We start from the raw sequence: 14,403 nt of genomic DNA, 5'->3' as shown, positions 1-14,403 counted from the left end.
TGATGACTCACTGACAACACACAGAATACCATCAGCTAGTATATTATTGCACAACATGCGATCCAGTTTTCTAAATCCGATTTTTAAAATTTTTTCTTCATCATTTTGTCTGTTTTCATCGTTTTTGAAAGAGAGGGTTCAGAAATGCTGCCGTTATTGTGATGAAAGACAATTAGTCAACTGGACCTTAGTGACCTTTATTTGTGGACTTGATGTGATGTCACTGTGTCGGCATATAAGTAAATGTTGTGAACTGGCTCCTCAGATACTTTCTTGCTTTAATTCAAACTAAGAGAAATGATAAATGACTAAAGTACTAAACATATATTACATAGAATGTTTTATGGCTTTATTTACTCAACAGGGAACCGTGTTGTTGAACTCAATCTGATTAAATGATCAACAATCACTTATGTGTTAAACCAATACGTCCAAAGGTGTTGTTCTTTAGTATACTTTTTTTTTTGGACAAATGTTTTTATTGTCTTTTTGAGTTACAATACAAAACACATCAGTAGGCACATCAATAAGTGTAAAAAGGCACTTGAAGGAGTAAAAAATACACATATTAGTGGCATATTGCTGGTTTGATAACTGTTACATCATGTTTTCCTAAGAAAAGTAGAGAATAACACATTTTACAAGCATCCACGTGTTTTTAGTATACTTTTTAATGCAGAAAATGATACAGAACACAATGAGACGACAAAATACAATGAGAAATGAAAACACATAAAGCCGCATGCGAAAATGTCGTTTTCTATCGACGTTCTGCGTTATGCCTGTAAAAATCTGAAGATATTGTCATGACACATTTTTCCATGTAGCAGATGTGAAAGGGTTAAGTGCGATAATCTATAAAGTTTTGATATTTACAGTAAAATCACACAATAAAATATAAATGATCATTTGTAAAACCCAAAAAAAAATCACATTTTTGCCAGTTCTTGATCAAGTCACCTTCTTTTTCACAGGGCTCATGTTCTTGTCACCCCTGCCCCCTGCCCCCTGCCCCCTGCCCCCTGCCCCCTGCCCCCTGCCCCCTGCCCCCTGCCCCCTGCCCCCTGCCCCCTGCCCCCTCCAAGGTTTTTAACCCCACACAGACAGTCAAGAAGAACACAAACATACACTACAATATTCTATACTTCTCAACAGAGTGTTGACGGCGGCCAAACTAATGAAACAATAAGATTGGAGCTGAAACACTGAGGTTACAATGTAAAGCAACAGAGGAGGAAGTTCACGGCGTCATCAGAGCATCTGACAAACACCATGACAAAGGATTTTAACGAGCGATGGGGGATTGACGGGAAAAAGAACTTGCGTCCATTATCTTTTTGTGTTGAGCTTGTCATACTCATCTTTGGGGGAATTGAATCTCAAAGCCTGCGGGAGGTGAGGAAGGAAGGGAAACGTCATTTTTATTTGGTTCGTTTGTGGATGTGATGATCACCTGTGCTTGTTGGGAGGTCATGGACATGTCAGCTCACCTGGTAGGGATCATTTGAGGCTCCCCTCGGGCCGGGAGGCTGCCTGTCGGACTCTGAGGAACAAGACAACATAGACAGATAGTTGAACTACTTGAAAAATATGCTATAGTTCTTAATGAATACGGTAAATGCTTAGTGTGTGTGCCTGTGTGTGTGTGTGTGTGTGTGTGTGTGTGTGTGTGTGTGTGTGTGTGTGTGTGTGTGTGTGTGTGTGTGTGTGTGTGTGTGTGTGTGTGTGTGTGTGTGTGTGTGTGTGTGTGTGTCAGCCCTCCTTATAAATGCATTAGGTTTTTGTCGTTTACCCAAACAAGATATTTTCTTTCAAACCTGCAGATTGTAAATCTGGTGAATTTGATGTGATTTAATTAACTCTGAATTAAATGATGGGATGATTGTAGCATTAATAGATTAAAAAGAAATTAAAAATAGATTTGCCATATACAATATGTGCAATGCATAAGTATTTTGGGGTCCACAGGTTCATCTCACAGTTTGTTTAAGACTGTACAAGCGGGAAAAAAAGAAAGAAAAAAAAGAAAGAAACAGTCATTACTTTTGTGGCTGGATGTGACCGGACCGCTCCGGATCACAGAGGCGAACAGATAGACAGCGACTCCGACCACACAGGTAGCCACCACGTCGCCGATGGCCATGCCTGCAATGGAAGCCGTGTCCATCTCGATGCAGTTGTCACAAGCTGGAAACACAAGCGCCGCGTGCTCGTTTCAGACACGTGAACTACCCCCCACATGAGAAAATGCTCTTCCTGCAGGACTTACTGCGAAACTTCACATAGATTGATAGGGTTTCGTCGTCATTCTGACACCTGTACTCGCCCGAGTTGGCGTCCTTGTACTCCAGCGTCAGATTGTTCGTGTCCGGTAATAGGAAATAAAATGTTTCGGGGCAAACCAGCCTAATTGCATCATGCAACTCGTCCACTTTTATGGCCTTTGCTGTTTAGGCAAGAAGAAGCATTTAAACTCAACCCTGAAACTGCAGCTTCAAATCATTTTCATCTTGTGTTCTTACCATCAATACAGCTCACAAACGCTGTGGGAGAAATTTAGAAGGAAAAATATTTACTTCATTGTACAGCTTTTGGTGATGTTTAAAAAAATAAATGAATAAATAAATAAAAAAGGAATAATCGCAACGAGACTTGGGAAGTCAGAGTTCTTACCTGTCTGTGTCCAGAGCAGCAGGACACAAGCGTGCAGAAATAACAGGCCCTTCATGGCGTGTGAAACTTCAAGCTCTGCTAAAGACAAAGAAACAACCTGAGCTGGATTGGACGCCATCTTTTGCCTTCGAGGCGACCATTTTACACCTCTCACAACAAACTGAGGATGAACTACAAGTTTTAGAGTAAAAATATGACAAAGAATGCTTAAAAAAAAAAAGGAAAATAAGTGCTATGGCTGACTTTACACAGCGTTCATGAAAACAACCGAAAAAGTCAAAGAGTTTAAACAAAACCTGACCTTGAAATGACGTGCGTCTCAAAGCATCCACTTCCTTCTCAGCCGAAACGCTCCGGTCTGTGTGAGACAAGGAAGTGAGCGAGATTGGTTCTTTTCTGTCTCGGCAGGGCGTTGTTGATTTGTGCATTTGGAGGACTGTGTGGTTTCAGTTTGCCTCGTTCAAATGCATTAATAAGCTTCAGCTTTGATCAGCGTCTTCAAAGATTTCAAATCAGGAAGTAGTGCTGCAATCGAAGTCTGCTATTGTTTTCATTGGTGTCTTTGAATAGGATCTTCAATATTTAAGACACTTATAGTAAAAGATGTCCAGTTCATTCACCAGTTTGGAGCTCATCAAGGATCACAGTGTTAAAACTTATGGAGAGCCACTTTCAGGGTGCAGAGATGAAGGAACAGAGATACTACCACTGAGTTTGGATTAAATCTGATCCTGCAGATAATACAGACACACCAACATGGACACAAAGAAACACACATCGTATTATATAAAAGTCACACTTTAGTCATGTAACTTATAGAAGTGACGAATACATGTTGACATATATGGGAACATCCCATCGGAGACCTCTAGATGGCACTCTACGACAAGTGCTGCTACAGCGCCGCAAAAAATTATAAGATATAATTATATAAGAAGCTCAGAGCGAGGAACTTTTCAAATATGCGCCGACCGTGTGAACTCCCGGTCCACATTCTCCTGGGACTTGTAATTTGATAGCAGAGAGTCGCACCGTAATGATAATCCAAATAACTTGTCCGTTCATACGAGTGTCCATGCTCTCGCCGTTGTGAATGTTTATAGCGTCTGGTCGTCTGCACACGTGTGTGTGGTTTCATTAGCAAAAAAACAAAACAAAAAGCAACAGCGCCAACTCATGGCCCCGATATTAAAACGACATCGTTTTCAGCTTTTCTGCCATTTCCATGGAAACGGACATCGTTTTGAAAATGTTGCTGTGTGAACCCAAAACATTTTCTGTCACAAAAACGACGTGTTTTCACTTGACACGTGACTTCTAAACTGTGTCTTGTTATACAAATACACTTGGCCGTTGTTATTCAGCTTTACCCTGATGTTTGATAATCTTGAAAGATTTTTGTAATTACAAATTTACTGTTTTAATTAATTATTGTGACTTACATTTTTTTTTTCCACTTTATAATGCCTATTTTTTAAAATGTCAGTAACCACTCCGGCGCGACTTAGAATCCAGAAAGTATGGTATGTGTGAAGAAGGGAGTAGGGAAGGAGGTATAGCCAACAACAATCATGAGTCAGGGAAGCGTCACTGATGAGACAAGAGGTTGGAGTCAGTAGCAGAAAACACACCACAGACATGGGGACACAAAACAAACTTAAACATAGAAATCATTGACAACAAATGAAAAAAAACAACAACATGAAACAAATCCAGATGAGATGAGACTTAACTGAGAACATCACAAGTACTGATATGCTGATTAATACTGAAATATTAATACATGCAACATGAAATTAGTCTGATTTAAGAAAGAGTCTCCTGATAAAAGATCCCTGAAGAAATTCTGGAGAGAAGCTGGAAGGAAGTATCTGGACTCGAGGACGATGCAGAGTGTTTATTACAGATAAAGTCAAGGTATATCTCAGAGAATGCAGAGAGAGAACAACTACACAGAGGACTGAAACATATGTAAAAAGAATAATCCCTGTTTAACCCAATTTTAAATGAAGCTGTTGAGCTGAGTATCGCTCCGGTATCGGTACTGGTGATAATGAGTGCCTCCAACACAGAACTGTTGCTCTTCTTTCTGCTTTTGTTTTCTTTCTCTCGACTCTTTAAGTGTCTTCCACCGCTGAGCAGAAATGACTGATAAATGTTTGTCCCCCACTGGCTGCGTTCGTCTTCGTGCTACAAAGAGGGGTGAGAAATAACAGAGCGAAGACGACGGTTCCCATAATGCACCTTGGTTTCCTGTTTGCAGCAAAGCCACAGCAACCTGTGACCCAGAGCGAACACCTGGCTACACACACACACACACACACACACACACACACACACACACACACACACTCCATGATCCTTCCACAAAACCCTTCGTGGGATCTCTGTTTCCATAAGAGAGCGCCCCCTGGTGACAGCCAAATGAACCCACAGAGCTCAGTGCACCCGCTCAATATCATCTTTATTAGATATCCTCTTTTATACACATATACATATGCATACAAATATACAGTACTTGACATGGTGCATGTCCATTCCCACATATTACTCTATAGTTATACACTTTCTTATTCAGATTATTATTTATCAAAATGTCAAAGGTCACGGTAACATTCTGGTGTGAGCATAGAGCAGTTAATGCATTCCAACAGGGAGGAGGACGTTACAGGGAATCATGTCAAAGCATACCGATTAGGAACATTTTTTTTTTTTTTTTTTTTAATGTATTTAGAGGGGGGTTGTACTTTTTCATTGTTGAGAGAAGACATTAGCAGTGGAATTACCCAAGCACGCACACGATGAGGATATATCCAGAGGTTTGCAGACCTGCAGTTCATGTCGATGAGTCGGGGAAGCGGAGGACAAACCCTCCAGTTCGTTTAAGTCAGACGTGGCAGATGATTGGAGTTTCACCTCTGCACTGTCTGAAGGGGTTGTGCATGCACGTACACTATCATTAGTGTTGCAGAGCGATCTTTAAACCACATTTTCAAGGTCTTGATATTGGCTTGGTCTCTGCCCCTTAAAGTTTCGGTCTTGGGATGCTCTATTCTCCGTCTTGACTCAGTCTGGAGTTCGGTGGTCTCGACTACAAAACGACTCGACGTGGTTGGTCAGAGCCAGATCTCCTCGCTGCTTGTGCTGTTCGCCTTATAGATGTATCCCACCATCGGATATCTGGCGAAACCTGGGAACCGTCAGGAGGGAGAGGAAAAAACACAGCGTAAGTATAAATAGTTGGGAGAAGAAAGCTGCGATATCACGGTATTACTTCCCTGACCTCTGGCGGCGTAGGCTAAAGACAGATCTTCCTCCTCCTCTTCCTCTTTCTTCTGCTCTCCCACACTGTTCTGCTGTGCGGCCTCACGAGCTTCCAGAAGCATTGCAAGAAACATGGAGGACACAGGAGAAGTCAAAGTCATCCTGACGAAGATCCACGAAGGATAGTTTAAGAAAAATAAAAACATTTTCTTTTTAAAGTTTCAAATTAAATTCCCGAAAGTTTCTTTTCAGGGTGCAGGCTATGCTAAGCTAAGCTAAGCTAAGCTAATCAGTTGTTGGCTGGAGCCTCATATCGACACGAGATCCATTAGAAAGAAATGCAAATCAACCAAATTCTATAGAAGATGATAAGATGAAGTGATGTCATGAATCTAGAATATTGTATGCAAAGGGCCACAGAGAGACTGAATTTCCATGAAGACATGCCAAAACATCTCAAATTAGACATTAAGCAGTCATGACGGGGTTCAGTATTAACTTGAGACATAAATTATCCCAACTGAGATTTAAAAAAACAAACAAACAAACAAACTAACTAACAAACAAACAGGTGTGGTAATAATGAATTACAAAATATGTAATATTAGCTGAACAGTATGTCTTGTGGTGTTGGTCATGTAATCTACTTTCAAGATAAGTTTTAACTATGTGTACACCATCAATTTCTGTTAATATTCAACCGTTCTGATCAGCTATCTTGTTGCTAGAAGGTTATTCTTAAAAGTGGAAATTTGAATTTACATCTGTTTACTCTATAGTGTAGATTCAGTCCCTCGTTATGATTTAAGTGAGACGGTGAGTAAAGACCGTTTTTTTTCGTACTATTACATTTTACTTTCAATTGAGTTCAATTTAAACAACGTAGCAGTCGTCGTACTTCAGTAGAAATTCTCCAGTACTTTTTCCATTTCTCGTTTATACTACTGAACATTTGTGAATACGCACACACTCCATCCGTGTGCTGTGTTTGACGTCCAACAGATGTGCGTTTGTCAAACTGAGGCCAGTCCTTTACCTTTTTTAAGCGTGCTGAGGTCGTGGAGCTGCATGTTGGACGGCAGGGACATGTTCTCTCTGGGGATGTGCGTCTTATCAGCCTTCTCTGGTTTCAGACAGGCTGAGTCACTGTGTGGGTAACAAGGAGTGATATCAGCCTTTTGGATGAGACGTACAGCAGATATCGATCTGCAGGATGGACCTAAAGTATTCATTAGAGCAGAAAAATGCTTTCATCACTGCTTTCCTATCAATCTGGTAATGTGCCGAAGGGGCATTTATGAGGCGAGAGATGTGGTGTAACGACGTGCTGGATGCAGGAGAGGCCTTCGTGTCACTTAATATTCAAACATTAAGCCACGTGATTTCATTTTGGTTCTTTTAACTGAAGCTTTATAAGTATAGCTGTCATTAATATTTGTGACTGACTGGAATCCATCCCCCCCGTTGGCTCGCTTCACTTCCTTTCTAACGTCCAATGACATCAGTCTGGTTGTATTATTTACCTCTTCTTGGCCATCAGGATCTCCACAGGCTCGTCTGTAACAGAATGAGAGGAAGGGCGTGAGCGCGCTGGAGGATATACTATAACAACAGTGCTCAGGTCAGCCGCAGGTTTTCCCAGCTGATGTTTCCATTGTTTACTGGAGCACTCACCGATGGACTTGCTCTTGTTTTTTTGCATGAGGCAGAGAACTATCAGACTGAGGATGAGGAGGGCCATGAAGGCCATGGCTCCCCCGGTCACTATTCCCAGCATGGGGACCTCCACACGGGACTGCAGGAACTCTGGACAGGCGGGAGGAAGGCAAAAATTCCACGTCATTTACAACTTGATTAGTCCAACACCCCCACTATGACAGGCAGTCATTGCATAGCAATCTGTTTTTTTTTTAATACACAACAAATACAGTATCTAATCTGTTCATTGTGGCATTCAGAGATGCTGACGAGTGTATTCTGCCCACTAAAACCAACTGGACCTGACGTTGTGAAAGCAGTGGGAAGTCTGAGTACTTTTAAAATCATTTGGTTACTCTGTTATTTTTTGTATCTTTTCTGATCGTGTTAACAGGGATGACTTTTTTTTTTTTTTTTTTTTGTCAATCACTTCACAACATCCTAGATTTTTCTCTCAGATAGCAAAGGCTTTTCCTTGGCAGATCTCCCATAGAGGTCGAATGTCTGCGATGTCTCTCTGATTGTGGACGCATGCAGTTCAACACCGGTAATGCTGACTCTGTTGTGGTTTTTGGTTTCTGAGAGACATTTCTGGGTCAAACCCCCAGACTGATCATTCCTGGGTGAAATAGTAACCATGAGCTGCGGATTGAATTTAGTATAGTGTGACATTTATTTGACAACGTCACTTTTGAGAATGGGAGCTATTTCAGAACGGAGGAAACATTTGATTCAATGATGTCAGTTTTCTGAGGGTGTGCTTGCTTCTTGACTTGATGAGTCACTCGTCTTTTGTCACTCACCAGCCAGTGTGAGGTTACTTTGTGCCGTTCCCACGCTGTTGCTGGCGTTTAATGAGATATTCCCTGACAGGCTGTTGAGTGTGACCTTCAGAGTGTGATTGGTCAGCCAGGGGTAGTTCCTGGTGTCCAGGATGAGGAAGTCAGTGGTGTTGGCCACCAAATGGCCGGACTGGTCCACAAAGTTGATGGTGGCAGGTGGGTTGGAACGTACCAAGGCAAAGAGGACCAGTGAGAGGCCCGGGTCTGAGGTTTCACTGTATTGAGCGTTCACCCTGAGGATCTCTGGCTGGACTGGGACACAGAGGAGGAGAGCAACTCAGCTTTAATTGAGTGAAAATAGATGTGTCCACCGATTATGGTCAATAAAATGTAGAAGTCACAATGCAAACACAAAATCTGGAACACAAATGCAAATGCAAAGTGAAAAGGGTGCAACACCAATACAAAATACAAATGTTGAAGCTGCAACCAAACTATAAAACTTCATATACGAATGTAAAAGCTGCAACACAAGTAGCTACAAAACCTGAACACAAAATGCAAAAACACAAACACAAATAGAAAAACTTCAACCAAAAGCTTAATGGCAAAGGTTCAATGCAAAAGCTGTACCACAAATAGAAATGGGTAAACAAAAAAAGTTGCCATACAAATACAAAAGCTGCAATGCAAATAAAAAAGCACTAAAAGCAACAAAAGCCTGAACACAAATGCAAAAGCTGCAACACAAACACACAAAAGTCAAACAAATAAAGTTGCCAGACAACTGCAAAAAAAGTTGCACCTCTAATATGAAATGTTTAGATCTGTGTTGTGGTTCTGCATTGTGTTTCTTCTGTGTCACAGTAACTCCGAGCCATCTTACAAGCACTCACACTGGACATTGAGTGTGATCGTGGCGTTGTAGCTCTCGCCTGTGCTGGGGTTCGACGCGACACACACCAGCTCCCTGTCCCACTTTCTGGCCCGCAGAGAGAAGGTGCTGTTCTGATTGGTCCCCGGTCTCTTGACGCCGGAACCTCTCTGTGTGGTCGTCGCCAGACGCCCTCGCTTCGGGGTCGGCGCCATCTGCTGCTCTCCGTTCAGGTACCAGGTCAGTAAGGGAGGAGTGTGAGGATCCCAGCTGTCTGACTGGCAGCTGAACTTGTGTGTCGTGTTCTCCTGCAAGGTTAGTGCTGCGTGGTGCTGGCCGTCTATTTTGGGTCCATTGTCTATCGCACCTATCGGAACGAGGATACAAGTGAGAAGCGAGAATTAGACAACCGAAACATAACAGCGTAACACTTTACAAAAATTGGGAAAAAGAACAGTCTAGTATTTTTTTTAGTCAGTCTAAAGTGTCTTACCTGTCCATGACAAGGCCAGGGTGTGAAGGAACACCACAGCGGAGCCCGACACCCATCTTCTGACGAACACACACTCCATACTGGCCCAGTGCAGCACCACACACACACACACTCTCTTACACCTACCTGCTGAGAAAAGAAAGTCCTTCAGGCACAGGGAACAAGACGCTACAAACATTAACAATGTGAGTAAACGGACATTCACATGGACAGACAACAAAGCTGAATGGTTCCGGGTGTCTCAGCAATGAAACTATCCGAGTCCCAGGAGGATATGGACAGTCTGGAGGCCGCCATCGCTGTTATTGTTGATCTACTTGCTCATGTGCAAATGAACTATTCACTACGGCCGTGCACAGTAACAGTGTTCCACCAAAGCCGTTTTTTCTTTTTAAAAACGTTCCCTTTTCAGTGGCTCCGACTACCGTTGTTGTGAAAACGTACCCACAAAATGCAGCGAAAGTTTTCTATTTTCCCTTGAAAACTTTAAAAATGCGTAAACCAACGTTGAGTGCAAGCTTGTATTTCTTTTGTCAAGCAGGCTAAAAGTTAAAATACAGCAACAACACAAAAAAAAGAAACATTTCTTGAACATTAAAGGGGTAAATGTAATGATTGCATTAAAAAAGTAAAGTGATTAAAAAACTTTATATACTCTGACACAAACTTTTCTCACTGGACTTGATGAAGCTCCTTTCCTTCGTACTGATCAAAGTGATGCATCAGACGCATCAAATAACCGACACAAACATACATGAGTGTGTTCACTTCTTCAGGAAGGAAGTCCTAACATGATTAAAATAATTATAAGTCACTGGATTTACAACCTATGGTTTGGTTTGTGATAAATGGATGTGGCAGTAAGGTCATTTGGAAGGGATTTGCCAGGATCGCCACAGATTTGACACAATGTGCACACTGAGAGGACCTCTGCCCGTGTGCCAGTGATTCTGATGGGGCACGCCATCGCCAACCCCAAAGTCAAAATGAAATGAATAAACAATGAAAATTTGCCACTGCTATTTAAATTGAACAGCATTCCTGGCACGACACTTAATAAAGACAAAAACTATGTCAAACAAGATCGCCGGCTGACACAGATAAGTGAGAGAAAGTGGAGTGTGGAGAAAAGCCATCTATTAACTGGAGTGTTGGTGACAGGGAGAGTAAATTAGAGACCACGACAGTGAGCGACACGATACAGACAATGGAGCAGAGTCACACTGAAGAAAGGCATTACTGATCCGCAATCTTGTTTTGACGAGATGTGTAACAGTGTCAGCTCCAAATATAAAAATGGTTTCCTGTGCATGCACGTGTCCATGTATGCTCATTTTTACTTGCTGCAGAAATGATTGGAAGTGTCCGCTTTGAGAGCTTCACACTCGACCGCTCCCCTGTGCTCACATGGAAACAAGCACGGGCTTTTGATTTTGGGGAATAATTTCTTCAAACTCTCAAAGATTCTAACGTATCGCATCAAAATGCAAGTCATAGGAAGAAGACAGGACAAGTGAAATGAAACTTTGGATGTAATACAGAGAATCAGATACAAAAACAAAGGCCCCCCCCGTGCACACAGTGACATGCCTCCCACTCGTCAATAATTCACTGCCTTTCAAGGCTTTGATTTGTAGCCTTACCCCTTCAATCCAATAACAAAAACATTCGCAGGCCGGCCTGGATCAATGCACCTACACACACAGTAATAGCGGGGAATGAGTAATGCCCTGTGCTTGCTTGCTTGCTGTGTGGGTCATGTGATCAGTGTGAGCCCCCTAAAGCAGGAACTGAGCCATCAAAGAAAAAGCACACCATCCTCCAAATTCAGGAGACGGCGCAGGACGATTCCCCTCACACATGCACACGGCAGAAGGAGGTGGCAGCTGTTTGCACTCAGGTTGAAGATGCTTGACAGTCAGGGAAATCTGACAGGAAGCAAACACGTTACACTGTAGGGTCCAAACACACACATACACACACACACACACACACACACACACTATGCGCTGTGTGAGGCTGCATGCAGATGTGTGCACTTAACACAGTGAAAGTCTCCTCCACGACACGCGCAGTTTTACCTCAAGCCTTTCTGCAGACGGCGGGGTGATTCAGCCTGCTGGAGCTCCATGGCAGCAGAGGAGGTGAGGAGGAGAGGAGGGAGAGGGAAGGATGGTGATGACAGCGGAGAGATGAGAGGCAGCCCTCCCTGACTCAGTTCCTTTCCCATCTGCGTAAACTCACACACACACACACTCATGCACGTACACACACACACACACACACACACAGACACAATACTCTCTGCAAGACACAGTAACCTCTCCGGCAGCAGCGTTCACAAGCTGGCAAAGGGGCTGGCAGAGACCGGCTGACGCAGGCTGCCACAGCGTCGCCACTCTGAGGGGATGAGGGTGAGAGGAGAGGAGGGGAGGGGAGGAGAGGAGAGGAGATGGGAGGGAGGAGAAGGAGCAGAGAGTGGAGGAGAAGGAGAAAAAGATGGAAGTCGGGGGAGAGATGGAGAGGCAGTAAGATTGGAGTGATGAGAGTGGGCACGGAGTCGTGAGGGATGAAAAAAGAGCTGGTGCGGGGGAGGAGAGGAGAGGAGAGGAGAGGAGAGGAGAGGAGAGGAGGTTACACAGACTAAGAGAATTGACCGTGAGCTCCATCCAGGAGTAAACTGTCAGATCTGAGGGCATGATCACGTTTCTCATTCTTGTCATCCGTCAGTAAGCATATTACAGCCCCAAGAACATATCAAGGATCACGCCGTCGGAGCTCGACTACTTCAGACTGAAAAGCCTCTGCAGTGCAGCTGTACAGACCTGAGCAGCAGCAGGCAGAGCGATGCAGCCAGGAGGCAGACAAAGGAAACAAGCTCATTAGGATGAGTGGATTTCCATGTGTTCATCATGCTGCATCCCCTAACAAGCACAAATTAATTTACTGATCAATCTCTGGGATTGTTTGGAAAAGAAATTATTATTATTGCACTGATAAAATGATAACTTTTACCTGGAAAATATCAAAAACTGGGAAATGTCCTGTCTCTTTGATCTTTAGCACAACTGACATGTAACTAGTATTCATGAGTAATGGAAGCAACTCATCAGTAAGAAACAAGGAGAGTTAAGAGCAAAGAGTAAACGTAACCATTAAATGTTAAAACAGAAATGAGCTCTCCGGTTAAATAAAACTACTTTCCGAGATATATTCCCATTGTAGGGCCCTCTGTTAAATGGTGCTTCTGAGCTTGTCTTCTGCACTTACAAACTCACACATTCTCTGTCACACACACACACCCACACACACACACACACAAGTGGTAACAGAGCTGCCATGCAAGATGCTCAATCAGAAGCGACTCTGGGATTCAGTGTCTAACAGAAAGCTGCTGGATCGAACCCACGACCTTGTGCTTCAAACTCACCCTATATCTTCAACCTCAGATTGTTCATGTCCTCCCAGATCGTTCCGCAAAGGGGGAAAAGTCCCATTGCGACTCCAGAAATGCAACCATCTCGGCTTGAGTGACAGTCATGCAGAGCGTCACAAGTTGAACAATTGGAAATTAGATTTCCTAGATTGAAATACATTCACCATATTAGTTTTTTTTTTTATTTGAGTGTAAAATTTTGTTTCAAATGGAGTGAATTTTAACTTCAAATTAAAAAATAAAGTTTCAACCATTTGAATACCGCTCTTCAAATTCACATTTTAGGTTGCACAGGACCTGCAGGACGAAGGATCCACTCTGTAATCAGGCGTCTGTGTCGGAGCAAGTAAAGGGACCCAAACAGCATCTAAATGACGCTGAAAGAAGATTTAAGTCTAATGAGACAAACGTGTAATTCCTTGTACAGCATGCAGCAATGGCGGCTCATCATCTGACAAATGCCATTTTTACTGGAAAGCACGACGGTGGCAGCATCATACTGCAGAGGGGTAGTTTCTTTTAAATCAACAGTTATGATACAATGATGACACTTGTCAAACTTTACAGTTTTTGATGCTCTAGCAAAGCATCTTCGAGTTAGTTCACCTGACTTTTAGTATATATATATATATATATATATATATATATTTTTTTTTTTTTTTTCCCCCCGTTATTTTTCAGTTTAAACTTTTTAAAAGTACAAGATGTTCAAATGAGTGATTTTAGCAATGCTTTTCAAAATATCCTATTGTGTAAATGGCACAAGAGTGTTTCACACCGACTTCAAACTGTCAGAATATCCTTCAATACCACTGTGGGGGGGGGGTAGTATTTCATTGAATGCTCTATAATGGGTTAAAAGTACTTCCATCAGACTGAGCAAACAAATTAGCTGTTTTTATTTTGTCCCCTCCTGGTGGCGCAACGGGTTCAGTTTAGACTTAAAAGTGAGAGATTCAAATCCCACAAATATCTAGTGTCCGTCGGCCTCTCGTTGAGCCATCTCTTGAACGACGTGGATAAACAAGAAATATGCATCTCATCACTGGATCTTCAGCTAAACATCCTCAGGTATGAACGATGTTCAAAATAAAGGCTCACAAATAAACCTTTTTAAATTATTTCTTTATTTATATATATTTATTTATTCATCTCAGTTTGGTTGATATTCTTTTTAATTGTT

General features: G+C 42.4%; 2 protein-coding genes across 2 annotated transcripts; both read right to left on the bottom strand.

Annotated features, from left to right (window-relative positions):
- Positions 1-1,075: 1,075 nt before the first annotated feature.
- On the bottom strand, positions 1,076-3,018 carry LOC308107659 (T-cell surface glycoprotein CD3 delta chain). Its single transcript, XM_080460121.1, has 7 exons — positions 2,975-3,018; positions 2,674-2,751; positions 2,523-2,543; positions 2,270-2,446; positions 2,044-2,187; positions 1,491-1,543; positions 1,076-1,386 (listed from the first exon to the last, which is right to left on the bottom strand). Exons 2-7 carry the CDS (start codon positions 2,726-2,728, stop codon positions 1,330-1,332), a joined length of 507 nt encoding a protein of 168 aa, XP_080316247.1. The 5' UTR covers positions 2,729-2,751; positions 2,975-3,018; the 3' UTR covers positions 1,076-1,329.
- Positions 3,019-5,120: 2,102 nt separating this feature from the next.
- Positions 5,121-12,565, bottom strand: tmem25 (transmembrane protein 25). Its single transcript, XM_080459895.1, has 9 exons — positions 11,866-12,565; positions 9,785-9,913; positions 9,314-9,658; positions 8,439-8,729; positions 7,612-7,743; positions 7,461-7,494; positions 6,974-7,083; positions 5,957-6,046; positions 5,121-5,863 (listed from the first exon to the last, which is right to left on the bottom strand). The coding sequence occupies exons 2-9, from the start codon at positions 9,861-9,863 to the stop codon at positions 5,790-5,792; spliced, it is 1,155 nt and encodes a 384-aa protein (XP_080316021.1). The 5' UTR covers positions 9,864-9,913; positions 11,866-12,565; the 3' UTR covers positions 5,121-5,789.
- Between the last annotated feature and the right edge of the window lie 1,838 nt (positions 12,566-14,403).

This window comes from Lipophrys pholis (genome assembly GCF_963383615.2).
Source record: "Lipophrys pholis genome assembly, chromosome: 3".
In the NCBI taxonomy this organism is placed as follows: domain Eukaryota; kingdom Metazoa; phylum Chordata; class Actinopteri; order Blenniiformes; family Blenniidae; genus Lipophrys; species Lipophrys pholis.
Note: the sequence above shows the minus strand (reverse complement) of the source record. Positions and strands in the feature narration are given on the sequence as shown.

Excerpts from the sequence above, each read along its gene's own strand:
- tmem25 (XM_080459895.1), bottom strand. The coding sequence starts at position 9,863 with ATGGAGTGTGTGTTCGTCAGAAGATGGGTGTCGGGCTCCGCTGTGGTG. Across the intron at positions 7,084-7,460 it reads ATCCTGATGGCCAAGAAGAG|TGACTCAGCCTGTCTGAAAC; the intron begins GTAAATAATACA and ends TTACCCACACAG. Across the intron at positions 6,047-6,973 it reads CCTCAGCACGCTTAAAAAAG|CTCGTGAGGCCGCACAGCAG; the intron begins GTAAAGGACTGG and ends TGCTTCTGGAAG.
- LOC308107659 (XM_080460121.1), bottom strand. The coding sequence starts at position 2,728 with ATGAAGGGCCTGTTATTTCTGCACGCTTGTGTCCTGCTGCTCTGGACA. Across the intron at positions 2,544-2,673 it reads GCTGCTCTGGACACAGACAG|CGTTTGTGAGCTGTATTGAT; the intron begins GTAAGAACTCTG and ends TTTCTCCCACAG. Across the intron at positions 1,387-1,490 it reads CCTCAAATGATCCCTACCAG|GCTTTGAGATTCAATTCCCC; the intron begins GTGAGCTGACAT and ends CACCTCCCGCAG.